This window comes from Mastigoproctus giganteus, chromosome 4 (assembly GCF_048544385.1).
Source record: "Mastigoproctus giganteus isolate SK-2022 chromosome 4, ASM4854438v1, whole genome shotgun sequence".
Lineage (NCBI taxonomy): Eukaryota > Metazoa > Arthropoda > Arachnida > Uropygi > Thelyphonidae > Mastigoproctus > Mastigoproctus giganteus.
The window spans coordinates 24,608,459-24,623,950 of record NC_143578.1 but is presented as its reverse complement, the minus strand read 5'-3'; the positions used below and the strand labels follow the sequence as shown (position 1 = coordinate 24,623,950).

Genomic DNA, 15,492 nt, shown 5'->3' with positions numbered 1-15,492 from the left:
GTGCTAGTTCTTGTGGTAGTTTAGTTTATATGGTTTTATCACATATTTATGCATATACAAGTGTGTTCACAGATCAATTTGCATGTCATTCTGACTTAAAAACCCAGAATAACTTGTAACAGAAAGCCTCACTGACTCCACTTGAGATCTACTACGTACAGCCCCAGTTGAAGAGGCCTTTAAGAATTCCTCCAGTCTCTGACAGGATTTGGACCCTGACATCTCCAAATGAGTGGAAGGTAGCAAAACCACTATGTTGTCATGGAGAATTCCATAAATGACCAGAGGAACTTCATAAGACTTTTTATTTTTATTATTTTATCTGGGCTGTAGTTAGCTAGTCAAAGGTGGAGGTATGGAAATTTTCCCATGAGATATTCTAGGATGTCATCCTGCAAAACATGCAAATGCCCTTTAACACACATACACAAGGACTAAGACTTGCATAGTTATCATTTATAACTACAACATTCTAAATTTGTACAGATCTTTGAAGAGCACCTTAAAAGAAACAACTACAACTACCCTATCAATTTCGGCGCCTCCGTAGCCAGGTGGGAAGGAGCAGCAGTGCGTAGCACACGCTTCTTGATTAGACCGGGGTTCGAGCCCGTCACCACCAAATACGGAGGATGCGGAAAGGTCATTCAGGGAATGACCACCGCATATCCCGGAGCAATATGGCCTTAGTTGCTAATGCTCCTAAAAAAAACCAAAATAACAAAATAAATAACCCTATCAATTTCATCCTTAAAAAAAGCCATCTAACAGAATTCTGACCTAAGAACTCCATTCTCCCCATTATTTTCTTGTTTAGTGATCCCTTACATTAAAAATTTCATTGATAAGTAGTCACAATTACTAGATATTTTGTAATAAACTATTTCTGGCATCGGGTAATTACACCAGATCATTTATGTCTCCCATTCTCCCCATTTTGAAATGATATGACAATATAACAAACTCTGTTGGCCAATGAACCATATCATCATCTTAGACAGTGCATCAGGGCAACTGGAAATTTCAGGGTAAACAAATGTTTCTGCAAGATAAGTCTTGGGAACATGGCCATAATTTTAATTATGGCCATGTTCCCAAGCAACCAATATAGCATAGATTTCTAAGAAGCATTTTTCATCTGATTGTTCCCAAATTGATGATTAATAGTAACCAGTGGATGAATTTATATATTTTATTTCAGTATCTTCAAAAATAAAATAACACCTGGTTTTCTCCTCAATTTTAATCAACTCATCTGTATCAAGAAGCTGCCCTTACCACTGACACTTTCCAACACGGCAATCAGCAAATAACCTGCTCCTTTACAATGTTAGCTGACTACTGTCATGAACTGACTCTTATCACTAGCACTCTGCTTGTCAACAGTGGGTGGGAACAAGATTAGCTCAGTGTAGGTGAAGTTTTTACGGCTCCAGCAAATAGAGAAGTTTTTCTTAAATTTTTATCATTTTATTGACTAAATTGGCATATTAAAACTTGTAACGTTCGAAACCTGCCGCCATTGTGTAGTATCGATACGGAATAGCATTACATATATCTAGAACTTGATAGCATAAGGCATAACGTAAAACTAGATAGCGTAATATGTAGCACTGTAGTAAGAATCTGTTAGCTTAGTATATTGGCAATTAATCAATTAAATTTATAAATCCTTTTAATTTTTATTGTTAATTAACTAAATTGTATTTAAACAGAAATCATGCTCCAGACTAGAGCAGCAAAGCAACTTGCACAAAGTAGCGAAAGTGCTGTTGTACTCGGGAGAACCGTAGGAGATGATTCTCCAAACACATCACAGTCTAAAAAAATGTGCAAAATGCGACGTGTTTGCAGATCTCTCTCTCGAACAGGACATGATCTAGCCATGGAGGATGTCTTTGTGTGTGTGCTAGGTGCAGAGAATGTGAAGAAATTAGGTGCTAACTCAGCATTCTCGTGGCGTCTATGAGAGCTTGAAAAGTCAGGTAGATGCCCTCGAAGGAATTAAAATGGGGACCCATCAAATTCTCAGCTGCCCAACTCAATGCCAGAGCACATTCTTATGCACCAGGCAACACAGTGGCAACCTTCAGGGCAGAATGTGCTGCTCTCACAGGAGCTAGTTATTGTTGGTGACTCAATTGTCAGGGAAATGGGAAATATATTGTGCAAAAAGGATAGGTGGAATAGGACCAGGGGCAAAAGTTGATGACATTGTAGAGTAGATATCATCTTTTAAGGGCACAGAAGGTGATATCATTGTATACGTTAGCACTAATGACATTAAGTGTAGGAGATCTGCAAATTTACTAAGCAAGTACAGGTCAATGCTGAAAAAAAGTCATGAGTTAGGGTTAAATTTGAAAGCATCTGCAATCCTGCCCGGACACAATAGGAGGAAGTATATGATGACAGCCCTATCAATCAATTTGGCACTGGAGAGATTGTGCAGGACTCATGGGGTAGAATTTTTTTCAGCGTGGTCTGTGCTTGTTAACAGGAGCTTGTTAAAAGGAATGGGATACACTTAAACAGAAGGGGTGCAAATATATTTGCTGATGCTATCGAGGCAATGTTAGGTGGGCGAAGACAGAGAGTGGTAATCAATGGGTACTGCTCTACGTGGACTGATGTTATTAGTGGTGTCCCTCAGTGTTTGCTGTTGGGCCCATTGTTGTTTTGTATATTTATCAATGATATTACCCCCCAGGGGCTCACATCTGGTGAGTATGGGCTTGGCACACCCAGGGTCCTGAGCTGGATATCATCATTCTTCTCTTTCTTGGTGATTCCTTTCTACCTCTCTCAGGGTAATAGGGAAATTTTTTATGGCTATTAATAATATTGATGAAGGTATATCAATATCAAGCTTAATGTCAAAGTTTGCAGATGATACAAAGTTGGCTGGGTTGTTAATAACAGTAATGATAGTATGCTGTTTCCACAGGATCTGGAAAAGTTGGGTAGATGGGCTGAGAAGTGGCAACTGAAGTTTAACATTGACGAATGCAAAGTACTGCATATCGATAGCAGAACCCCAGAGAAATATACCGACTATGTGGTGTTACACTCAGGGCAGTGGAGAATGAAAGAGACCTGGGGATAATTGTGCAGTCAGATATGAAGTTTTCCGAGCAGTGCAGACAAGCTGCCAGAGGTCTTGTCAATGATATACATGAATTTTGTGAGCAGGGATAAGGAGGTGATTATCCCCTTGTATAAGGCAATGGTCAGGCCACACCTTCAGTACTGCGTGCAGGTCTGGAAGCCTCATTTTAGGAAGGATGTAGAGTTGCTAGAACGAGTACAGAGAAGGGCAACAAGACTGGTGAAGGGAACAAAGGGATGCTCTTATGAAGAAAGGCTTAAGTTTTACAAATTGCAGCTTCTGGAGACTAGGCACCTGCAAGGCGATATGATTGAGGTGTATAAGGCCTTGAATGGATTGAGTAGGCTCAATGCTGATCAGATTCTTCCTCTTGCTCAGATTACAAACCTGAGGAAGCATAGATTCAAACTAAGGAAAGACAGTTGTAAAATAGATGTGTGGAAGTTTGCCTTTAGCCAGCAGGTAGTTGATTGCTGGAACAAACTTCCATCTTATGTGGAAGTCGATAGCTTAAATGAATTCAAGAAGAACTAGACAAACATCTGGATTGAATGGATCAGTGCAATTTTTTTTTTTAGCTGATACTATATAAGTTTGCTTCCTTGCATCATCTGCCTCTACTGATGCTAATGCTAACAGTTGGTACTCCATACGACAGGTCTGCTATCCTTGAATCATATTTTCAGTTCAAAATAGTTCTATATTTTTTTTTTTTTTTTTTTTGATTTGGTAGTTGTTGGCGCATCGGCTTCTGTGGCCATATTGCACCTCCCAAGGTTTTTGCAGTACTTTGATCCAAGCCCGAGGCGGGAATCGAACCCACGACCTTTGGGTTGCCGGGCAGGTACTTTACCCACTCGGCTAGCCCGGTCGGCAGTTCTATATTAGGCAAGTTAGTTACCATCTGTTTCCCCCACTGTATTGGTCTTTTTTTTATCGGGCAGTATGGAGGTGTATCCATTGAACATAGTGCTCGTGTTCTTAATAGCTCTTTTATGTGAATAGTGGCAATACACACTACAAGTTAATTTTTAGTTTTGCTTTCAGTTTGATATCTTTTCTTTTATTCCAATTTTCTCAAAGTATATATGTAATTTTACATATCAGCCTTTATGGAAAAATTTTCTAAAGTTGCATAGGAATTAAATGAAGTCAAAAGAACAAGGGTTTTTTTTGTTTGTTTATTGTGTGTGTGTATGCGTGCGGGCGCACACACAAACACACACACACAAAGTAGTTTTAGAAATTATGGTGAAAATCTGTGGGCCATTTTAAAGTGTGTGTAGCTTCATATATCAAAATTATTATGCCTTTATATTGATGGCCTTGTAATTTCTATTGACAGCATTATTCTGTGTATATAAAAATGGAATATAAAAATTATGAAGTAATAACATGCTGATCTTTTAAATTAGAGATGAATTAGACTTGGATATTAGCGTAAACAAAAGAATTAGGTATTGATTTACGGTGTAAAGTTATTGTTTTATTAACTTTAAAAAATAAAATGTTTATACTAAGTTTGCTAAAAAAAAAGTCTGGCAATCCAAGTGATGACTACTGTTATCAGAATTAAAGAAAGAAAGAAAAAAAAAATTAAAGACATATAACTTTTGAACATGGAAGAATAAGTCTAGACTTTTCATACATGTTATATTTCAAATTAAAGTAAAATCTCATTTTAAGGGAAATAATAACTGGTGCTTATAAATCCATATAATTCTAATTCCAGGGGGATTTATCTGATGCACAAGAAGGAGATCCAAAATATCTAGCACCAGAATTAATGGAAGGAAGATTTTCCAAAGCAGCTGATGTCTTCAGGTTTGTCTTGCTGAGAGAGAGAGAGAGAGAGAGAGAGAGAGAGAGAGAGAGAGAGAGAGAGAGAGAGAGAGAGAGAGAGAGAGAGAGAGAGAGAGAGAGATTATTATTATTCTGACAGACTGAATTATTCAGATTTTATTTAAAAAAAAAAATAATAATAATAATCAAGAGCTGTTCAATAAAGAATGATCATAATTTTTTTTTTCACAGTATACCTTTATTAATTATCCATATTTTGATGGTCCTTTACAAAATATTCCCCATTTGATGAAATGCACTTACTACATTTCTGCCATTCAAAAACATGGTGAAAGCCATTTTTTGACATGCGTTTGAGAATTACCTCCTATATCTTTACAACTTCTTCTGACGACTGGAATCATTTTCCTGACAACTGCTTCATTAACTTTGGAAATAAAAATATAAAAATAAAAATCACAGGGTGCAGGGTCAGGGCTGTAGGGCAGAAGAGGAACACAGGAAGCACTCAATGACAGTATGAGCAATGTGAGGTTTCCCATTGTTGTGATGTAGTATCCATCCATCTGTGTGCAGGTGTGGTCATTTTTGATGAATGTGATCCCACAAAGTGAGCAGTGCAGTTCTGTAGTAAGGTCCCATAACAGTCATATGACATAACACAATATGCTGGTAAACCATTCCTTGAATGTCAGAAAAAGAAGATGACCATAACCTTTCCTGCAGGAGCCACAAATTTTGCTTCCTTTGATGTTGGCAATGACATGGACTTCCAAACAAAGTTTTGTTGCTTACTCTATGGGTCAAAATGATGAGGCCCTGTCTCATCCACTATTATTGCCTTGTGCAGAACCTTGCCATCTGTTGCAGCTCTGTGCAAACTTGCTGTTTCTTAGGTGTGAGTAGTCTTGGAACCCAGCTTGCACAAACTAGTCATATGCAAATGGTCATGGAGAATACTATGCTTGCTTGCTTCCTACTGATATTCTCAACATCTCTGCCAGTTTCCTTACTGTTATGTGGCAATCTTCTCTCACGATTAGAGAAGCACTGTTTATGGTTTCTCTGGTGACAGCAGTGGCTGGAGCTCCAGTGCCTCCAATTGTTGTGATTGAATCATGTCCATCTTTAAATATTCTGAATCACCTACAAGCTCTGCTAATGGAAGCGTAATCACAATACGCCTCTTAATATTTCATACACTTCAGCTGATGTTTTCTTGAGAGCAGCATACTGTTCCTCGTATGTTACATCCATTGTTATGTAAGGAGAACTGAACAAGCATAAACTTGACTAACTGCCAAGGTCACACTGCATGCAAGTCAGCCACACAGTTGTTGTGTAGTAATAGTAGTAGTGGCATGTAATGCAAGAAAGCAAGTGTATGAGCTTATGCAGCATCAGCCAAAAAAAAAAAAAAAAATTTCACACAACCATTCCCTCTAAATGTTAGCATTAGCATTAGTAGAGGCATTTGATGCAAGAAAGCAAGCTTATGTAGCATCAGCAAAAAAAAAAAAAAAAAAAAACCACTTCCACTTCACCCCTCTGTTCGTTCGAAATACCTGTCCAGCTGAGCCTTAAACTTATTTAGGCTATCAACTTCCACAAGGGATGGAAGTCTGTTCCACCAACCAACCACCCGCTGGCTAAAGGCAAATTTCTGCACGTCTATCCTACATCTGTCTTTCCTCAATTTGAATTTATGTCCTCTCGGGTGATTATTCTGAGCAAGAGGAAGAATCCCATCAGCATTGAGCATGCTCAAACCATTCAAGGCTTTATACACCTCTATCAGATCACCTCGCTGGTGCCTAGTCTCCAGACACTGTAATTTGCAAAACTTAAGCCTTTCTTCGTAAGAGCACCCCTTTGTTCCATTCACTAATCTTGTTGCCCTTCTCTGTACTCGTTCCAGCAGCTCTACATCCTTCTTGAAATGAGGCCTCCAGACCTGTATACAGTACTCTAGGTGTGGCCTGACCATTGCCTTATACAAGGGAATAATCACCTCTTTATCCCTGCTAGAAAAATTCCTATATATCATTGACAATACACCATGAGCTACTCTTGCAGCCCGTCTGCACTGCTCAGAGAACTTCATATCTGCCTACACAACCATCCCCAGGTCCCTTTCATTCTCTACCGCTGTCAGTGTAGTACCACAGAGTTGATACGTTGCTCTGGGGTTGCTGTTTCCATATGTAGTACTTTACATTTTTCAATGTTAAACTTCATTTGCCACCTCTCAGCCCATCTGCTCAACCTTTCCAGATCCTGTTTCAGCAGCTTTGTGTCAGTAGTGTCCTTGACAACCCTGCCAACCTTCATATCGTCTGCAAACTTGGACATTAAACTTGATATACCATCATCAATATCATTTATAAATACAGAAAACAATAATGCACCCAACACTGAGGGACTCCACTGATAACATTAGTCCACGATGAGCAGTGTCCATTGATTACCACTCTCTGTCTTCTCTCCCTCAACTACCCCTTTATCCATAGCAGCAATTTGCCTCCAATGCCACACTGCTCCAATTTGTGCAGCAGTCTTCCATGTGCAACAGTATGTTTGTCCAGTTCCTCCTTAAATTTATTTAACCTATCAACTTCCACAATGACAGATGGAAGTTTGTTCCAGCAATTAACCACCTGTTGGCTAAAGGCAAATTTCCGCACATCTATTCTACATCTGTCTTTCCTTAATTTGAATTTATGCCCCCTGAGGTTTGTAATCTGAACAAGTGGAAGAATCCCATTAGAATTCAGCGTGCTCAACCAGTTCGAGGCCTTATACAACTCAATCAGATCACCATGCAGGTGCCTAGTCTCCAGCCATTGCAATTTGCAGAACTTAATCCTCTCTTGGCAAGAGGAGCCCTTTATTTCCCTCACCAATCTTGTTGCCCTTCTCTGTACATGCTCAAGCAAATCTTCATTCTTCCTAAAATGAGGCCTCCAGACCTGTATGCAGTACTCAAGCTGTGGCCTGACCATTGCCTTATACAGAGGGACAATCACCTCCTTTTCCTTGTGATTCAGCTTGGTTTTGTCTTAAATTCTGCAGCTCAGCTTGAAATAGCAAGCAGTACGATTGTTCATGAAAAATTATGATCATTCTTTATTGAACAGCCTTCATACCTATTTGAGAAAAGAGCTGTGTGAAAATTATATGTGAGGTGCTGTACTTTACAGCTATTTTAAGAATCATTGACCAAGGCTATATACACTTATATTACGATTTTTGCTACTTTATTGTTTAATTATATTTCTTCCATTTTATTGTTTTTTCTCCTAAAGTTGAATCAGGCTCTGGTTTAAAATTATCAGTTTTGATTACAGTTATCACTCAAGTGTCCAGAAGATAAAATAATCTCTATCTCAATTTCATATACTTTGTTTTAGATAGTTTTATCACAGCTGAACTCCTCAGTATTATATTCAAAAGAGAAGTGTTGGGGTACATTTCAGGCTGTAGGTTAGAGATTCTTGATTGAAGGATCAACAATGTCAGATCACTTTACTACAGTGCATGATGGATCGGATATTGCCAACAGCTCCACTCTTAATGGTTTTCCAAGCAGATTTCAAGATTAAGCACAATCATTTTCTTCCTAAATGTCAGTAGCAGTCTTTTTCTTCTGTAAATTTACCTCTAGCATAATGACAGTATTTCTTCTTCAGCTCTTCTCATCTTGCATGAGCAGAAAATTCTAGAATTCCTCAGAATAATTACCGAAACCTACTAGTTTCACTCAGCATACTGTATTCAGCAAGAACTTCCCTTTATTTTGCCATATTGATGGCAAGGATACATTGACCGACTTCAAGCTTCGCTTGAAGAGAGCTTGACAATGAAAAGATATGAAATAACATTAAAGCACAATAAATAAATTGCAGTATAACTTTAACACAAATATTAAGGCACTTTTAGAGAGGGATTAAAAATACAAAATAAAGTAAAAAACGAAATTTCAATGTCATTTCAGATAGGAGGGATTTGCTATCGGAATCCCAAGAAATTGAAAACATGAAAAACCATTCTGTATATATATATATATATATATATAAGAAAAAAGAAAAACATTAAAAACCTCGCATTATGACCTAAGTAGCCTTTACACCAGAAATTTCCCTAAGCACCTGAGTGGAGGACAAGGATTGCCAATGAAGAAAGTATAAAAAAAAATTATAGAAAGCATAGACTCATTCAGTACATCACAGATACTATAAGCTTGATGCAGTTGGCAGGTGTATATAATGTAGGGTTTATTTAACTATCCATGGAACTGAATATTGCATTTGAATTAAAAGTTAAGTGTTTCAAAATAGACATACTAAAAGCATGCAAAATCATAATTTGTTGGTTGGGCGATCTTAAGAACTTTGAATTATCTGACATTTTGAATACTAGTCATGAGAGTACTAGTTATTTGCTTTCTTTCTTAAGTTTAGAGCTTTTATTATACCGGTTTTCCTGCAGAAGAGTTTCATCTGTAGTATATTCACAGAAAAGAGACAGTGGCTGTAATCAATGAACAGCATGTGATTATCACATGTTAATTTGTCAAAGGCCAATTAGGCTGTTAGATTAACAGTACCTCAGCATGACATTGGGTCCTGTAGGAAGACTGGCTTGATTGGAATCCCCAGCACTTAGGATTTTTTTTGAATGTGCTTTTGTTTATACATGGTTTCCTTTCCATTGATATGAGGGGCAGTTGAAAAGTTCATGGCAAGGATACATTGCCATGAACTGGATATGAAGAGTTTATTTGAGGAGTCTGGTAACATATTACTTTTCAACATGGCCACCTTTGGAGTCAGTACACTTTTGCCACTAATGCTGCAATGCATTGATTCCAGCTGTGAAGAACGGTTTTCTCTTGGATATTCAGGGATGCATACACTGCAGCAGTGATATCACTGCTGTAGTGTATCCATTTTCCCTTGTGGGAAAATGGATGCCAGCCAGATAATTTTTCAAATTAGGGAATAGATGAAAGTCTGATGGTACCAGATCTGATGAATATAGGGGAGGGTCCAAGATTTCAAAGCTGCACTCATGCAGCCATGGAAATGACAGACCTGTGAGCAGGTGCATTTTCTTTGTGGAACAGGGCTCCTTTGCTGAGTTTTCCTCAGCATTGTCTTTGATGTTTCCATGCAAATGCTTCACAAGGTCTATGTAATATGCCCCTGTGGCTGTCTGGCCTTTCTGAAAGTAATCCACTGTCAGCACTCCATCAGCATCCCAAAAAACCAGTGTCATCACCTTGCCAGCAGAAGGAATCCACTTGATTTTCTTTGGAAGGGGAGAAAAGTTGTGTTTCCAATGTTTGGACTGCTACTTTGTCTCTGAGTGAAAGTGATGGACCCACATCTAATCCATAGTTGTAGACCTTGCAAGATTTCAATTTCCCGGATCTGCTCGAAAATGATCCAAATGTTCACTTGGCTTGACAACTCTTGTGCATTTTTGATGTGCTGTCAACTTTGGGAACCATCATGCTGCCACCTTTATCATAGCAAGACCCTCTGTTATTATGTGGCACACACACTTTCAGATGAGATGCCCGAGATGCTGACAACGTACCAAACTATCACTTGTCAAGCACTCGTCACCAGTTCATGCACATTGTCAACAACTTCTAAAGTGATGGATGTTGTAGGTATTCCACAGGGTGGCTCATCTTCCACATTCTCCCTCCCTTGCTTAAATTTTGCTGCCCACTTCTTAACCATGGAATAGGAAAGAATATCCTCCCTCAGTGTTGTAACCATATCCTCAGGAGTTGTCTTTGGTGTTAGTCCATTTTTACTCAATAAATATTGGATGACTGCACAGTGACTGATTTTGTCCATCTTTCCTCATTCACACAACTTTGTTCACTTCAGAACCTGTAATTAAAAAAAAGATGTTACAGTGATTTTTAACACTGTACCACTTCCTTTTCATACTCAAACCCCTCGTATGGTTCTGCTTCTTTCTCACAGAGGTTTGAGATTTACATTATATCAGTTCAAAAATCATTGTTCTCAAATTCATTATGATTGTGTACCATCATTCTCTGTGTGTTTCCTTATTCTCTTTGGAAGTTCATAAAATCTGTAGCCGACTTGATTTCTTGTTATTGATATTTGTTGTTTTAATTTAAAGAACAAATAACATTCAGCTGGCTAATTAACACTTTTATTTAAAATAATATATATAAAATTGCAAATAGGAAGTTTAATAAGCTATATTTTATATATGCTTTTTTTTTTTTTTGTTTAAAGCTTTGAGTTATAATAGTAGAATGTTTTAATTACAAATTGAGAAATTGAATTTCTAACTTTAAAAATAATAAAATGCATATTCAGCTTTTTTATAAATATCTTGATATCAGCACAACATCTAGTATAATAAAAGTTGAAAAATAAAATATTTTGTGATCAAGTAATGACTTGCAAATTTAAAACACAGTTATATCATGTTAAAGAGATAGTTCCAAACTGCAACTAGTAATGCTTAAGAGATAACAACTGCCACCAACATTCGAGCAAAAATTAAAAATAGAAACTTTCAAAGATAAATAAGCAGAAACCTACACCCAACTGCAAAAGCACAGCAGTGTGGTCTTGTGTTTGAAGTATCGCACAACTGCTGTTGGAAACATGTTAGGAAACCCCCCACTCCACTAATCCAGTGGTCAAATGCAGACACCCACTTAAGAAGAAAACCAAAAAAGTAAGAAAGTTTGGAGGAAATACTGTGACCACTTCTGCAAGTGGCATCTGAATTGTGGCTTTCTCGTATGTTCTTTTTTAGGTTTTTCTTCTTTTGTGTTTACTGGCATATTCTTTAAAATTTTGTTTGTGATCATATGAATTAATATTGGTGCAGGCAGTGCAAATTTAAAGATGATTCTTGTTATGTCACAACTAAAAAATTAAAGATATAAAAGAACTTTAATTGTTTAGCTCTTTTAATCATGGATAGTTATTTCTAGTTGAATTATTATTTTATTTTCAAAAGTTTGTTGAGTTTTTTCATAAGTATATTTTCCTATTTTTCATTATGCTTTAATTGTTATTTTTTAAAATCCAGTTTAGGTATCACCATTTTGGAATTAGCATGTGACTTGGATCTGCCTCGTGGGGATCATGGATGGCATCAACTTAGACAAGGAAGAATTCCACAAGAATTTCTTAGATGTGAGTTTTGTTTATGTTAGAGAGAGAGAGAGAGAGAGAGAGAGAGAGAGAGAGAGAGAGAGAGAGATCTATTCCTTTGAACATGAACTTTGTGTGTTAATAATATGACTGTAGTCATATTATTAACACACAAAGTCAATGATAATGGTAACATGATCATTTTTAAATGATGATTTAATTTATAACAATAATGCACAGGAGTTTATATAATGTGTGCAAAACAAAATATGACCTCTGGAGGAAACTGACAATGTTAGTTTATGTACATTACAAAAATTGTAGAAAGTAGTGGCCATTGTGTTCCTCATATATATGTATAGTGAATCACATTACAGAACCAGTGTTGCCAACTCTTAATAATATTTCCCGCTAGCCGCATACTCAAAATCCGCTATTTTTAGCACTTGACCCGCCAAATTTTTAAAATTTTCATTTGTTTTGAGCTTTGAGCGAAATGAAAGACCACGTGATATTGCACGTGCTACAGGCCTAAATGAGGCAACGCCGAGAATTACAAAGAATGCGGAGAAAATAAAAACAACTTTCATAGCGGGAACAACTAAAAGTGTAATTAAAATCCATTAGATTAAGACACAAAGAATTGGAAGAGATGGAACGGCTGTCATCTGTTTTTATATAAAATCAAACAAAAAACAAGTTTGCTTACGATAGAAGCAAAAGCATTAGCAATATTTTATTACGACCTTTACGTAATAAAAAAATACGTAATAATCGTAATAAAATACTTACGTATTTTATTACGATTATTTATTGTGTTTGGTAATGTTTTGGTTACAAATGTGTGTTCAATCTTGGGTGGTCGGCACCTAACCCAATTTTTCCCATAGGGCCTGTTGTTTATATTGCACGAGGATTTCTAGGAATACAACTATCGTGCTATACGAGGACTGACTATACTAAGATATTATTACACTGTGGTTATTAGAAATAATTATTACCTATTGCTCTGTGGTTATTAGAAATAATTATTCCTTATTGCTCTGTGGTTATTAGAAACGTTGAAAGAGATGTCGGTAATTCGGATCGCATTTCTTGGAAGCCAAACAAATACGACGAAGAAAAATTATCCAATGCCATTCCTTTGCGGTTTCAAAAAAAAGGCGTCATTAGAATTTTTTCCACATTTTTAGATTTGATTCAACAATTTAAAGCTATGACCCAACGATCAGGTCGTTTGACCGCGAGCGTAACTACGTAAAATTGTTGGGGTTCTCCTCAGGGAAATCCAGAATAATATAAAACCGATTCTTCACTTTATAAAAAAAAAACTATGAAATATGATATCCCTACTATTTCAATTATGAATTATTTTTAGTGTTAATTAAATAATTGATTGAACAATTAATTTAATATTTCTTAAATTAATATTTCTCAATTTAAATGTTACATTGCCAAAATACATAAAATGCTAAACATTTATACTCTTCCCGCTAAAAAATCCGCTATCCGCTATTTCATATTTTTATCCGCTAAACCTGAAGCAATTCCGCTAAATCTAGCGGGAAAACCGCTAAAATGGCAACACTGTACAGAACACACATTGTAATGTGACTGTTATTATGGCATCTACTATGTGCTGAACTTCAACCTGTAGCTCTTCCAGTGAATGAGGATGATTTAAGTGCACAGTATCCTTTAAAAATCTCATAGTGGATTAAGGTCTGAATTTCTTGGGGACCATATTCCTTTTGAAATTGGCTGCTCATGAAACATTGATTCCAAGTATAGTAAGGATCTACTTACAGAGGTGTAAGAAATCATATATATATATTTTTTTTATTGAAACTAGTTCAATAAAAAAATTGTATTTCTGTTTTAGTTAGTTCAACTGGTAATTTCTAATGTTTTCACAAATATTTATGCAACTACAGTGTAATACTCACTGTTTTATCTTGTTAAGGAAAGTAATGTGTCATTGAGTAGATTCAAACTCGGGTCTTTTCCACTCGGTGTTGGAAGGACAGCGATTATATGTTCTTGTTCATGCTGCATTACCACCATCAGGTCAGAGGAGCTCATAATAAATCATGAATACAATCGTATTCATGATTTATGGCTGGTGCAGCATAAGCCATAGGCTTTCTTGCACCATGCGGCCGTTACTAATACTAATGTACAGTTTCCTTCATGAAATTGCAGATTCCAACTTTTCATGAATGTAGAGCAGTCGCATGGATCTCACAGAGATTGCGATTGTGGCCGATCTCACAGAGATCGGCCATATTCAAGAAGTCTGAAAATTTATATACCCAACTAAATGAAACCATACTCATCTGTCCAGACCTAATCATCCAATTCCTCGGCAGCTTTGTAGATAACATAGAGAAGACTACAGCAGTACTGTGGTATTCTATAGCTAATTAAAACTTTAACATATTTTGCATTGTTAATGATTATTCATTTAAAATGAGGCCTTTTTGACTCTTTTTATATATTTGCTTAATATGCATATGAAACTTAAGCTATATCTGATGTTATGATTTCTAAATACGTTTTAGTATAAAAAATAGCATACCAGCAATTTAGAATTTCAGCTTAATGTTTTTATGTTTTTTCTTTTAAACTAATAGGTCTGAGTCCTGAGCTAGCCCAGATTATATGTTTCATGATGCATCCAGATTATAGAAAAAGGCCACCTATAAATGATCTTTTATCATTACCTGTTATTCAGAAGGTAGGGAATAGAATAAATGACACTTTCTTAGCAGAAATAAAGAATTTACAAAAATCTTATAAGATTTTTGTAGAATTTGTGTTTTTTCTTTTAATTAATTCAGAAACATTGATTGCAATTTACAAGGCTTTATAAATGTATGTGTGAAAACTTCAACAAGCTTGTTTATTTTTATTTTAATTCAGAAACAGATTTATTATGATTTTAAGGATGGATAAATATTAAAGCTGGGAGTATGATATTTGCACCTAGAAAATTACTAAGAATTTTTTTAGAAAATTGCTTCAGAAAACATATTTCTTTAAAACTAATGTATTTAATGATATTCTTAGTAAATTGATAATAAATGATTACATAAAGAGCTGTTGTAGAGAATTTTTTCTGTTATACTATGTACAGTTTCAGGCTAGTTATAATCTGAAGAGAGACTAAAAAATTGTAAACCAATTGCATGCATAAGGCCACAGTTTTAGGCACACATAACAATATATGTTAGTAACCACATCATTAGCATTAGCATTAGTAGAGGTATTTGATGCAAGAAAGCAAGCTTATGCAGCATCAGCCAAAAAAAAAAAAAAAACCACTTCCACTTCACCCCTCTGTTCGTTCAAAATACCTGTCCAGCTGAGCCTTAAACTTATTTAGGCTATCAACCTCCACCACAAGGGATGGAAGTCTGT

The 15,492-nt window shown here is 36.4% G+C and overlaps 1 protein-coding gene across 2 annotated transcripts in view; it reads left to right on the top strand.

Moving 5' to 3' along the window:
• The window catches only part of Myt1 (protein kinase, membrane associated tyrosine/threonine 1), a 102,880-nt gene that overhangs the window by 39,231 nt on the left and 48,157 nt on the right, over window positions 1-15,492 (top strand). For both annotated transcript variants that reach the window (XM_090371414.1, XM_090371415.1), the window contains 3 exons: window positions 4,842-4,933; window positions 12,008-12,114; window positions 14,706-14,809. In XM_090371414.1, coding sequence (XP_090227540.1) covers window positions 4,842-4,933; window positions 12,008-12,114; window positions 14,706-14,809 — 303 coding nt within the window. The remainder of the gene's footprint in view (window positions 1-4,841; window positions 4,934-12,007; window positions 12,115-14,705; window positions 14,810-15,492) is intronic.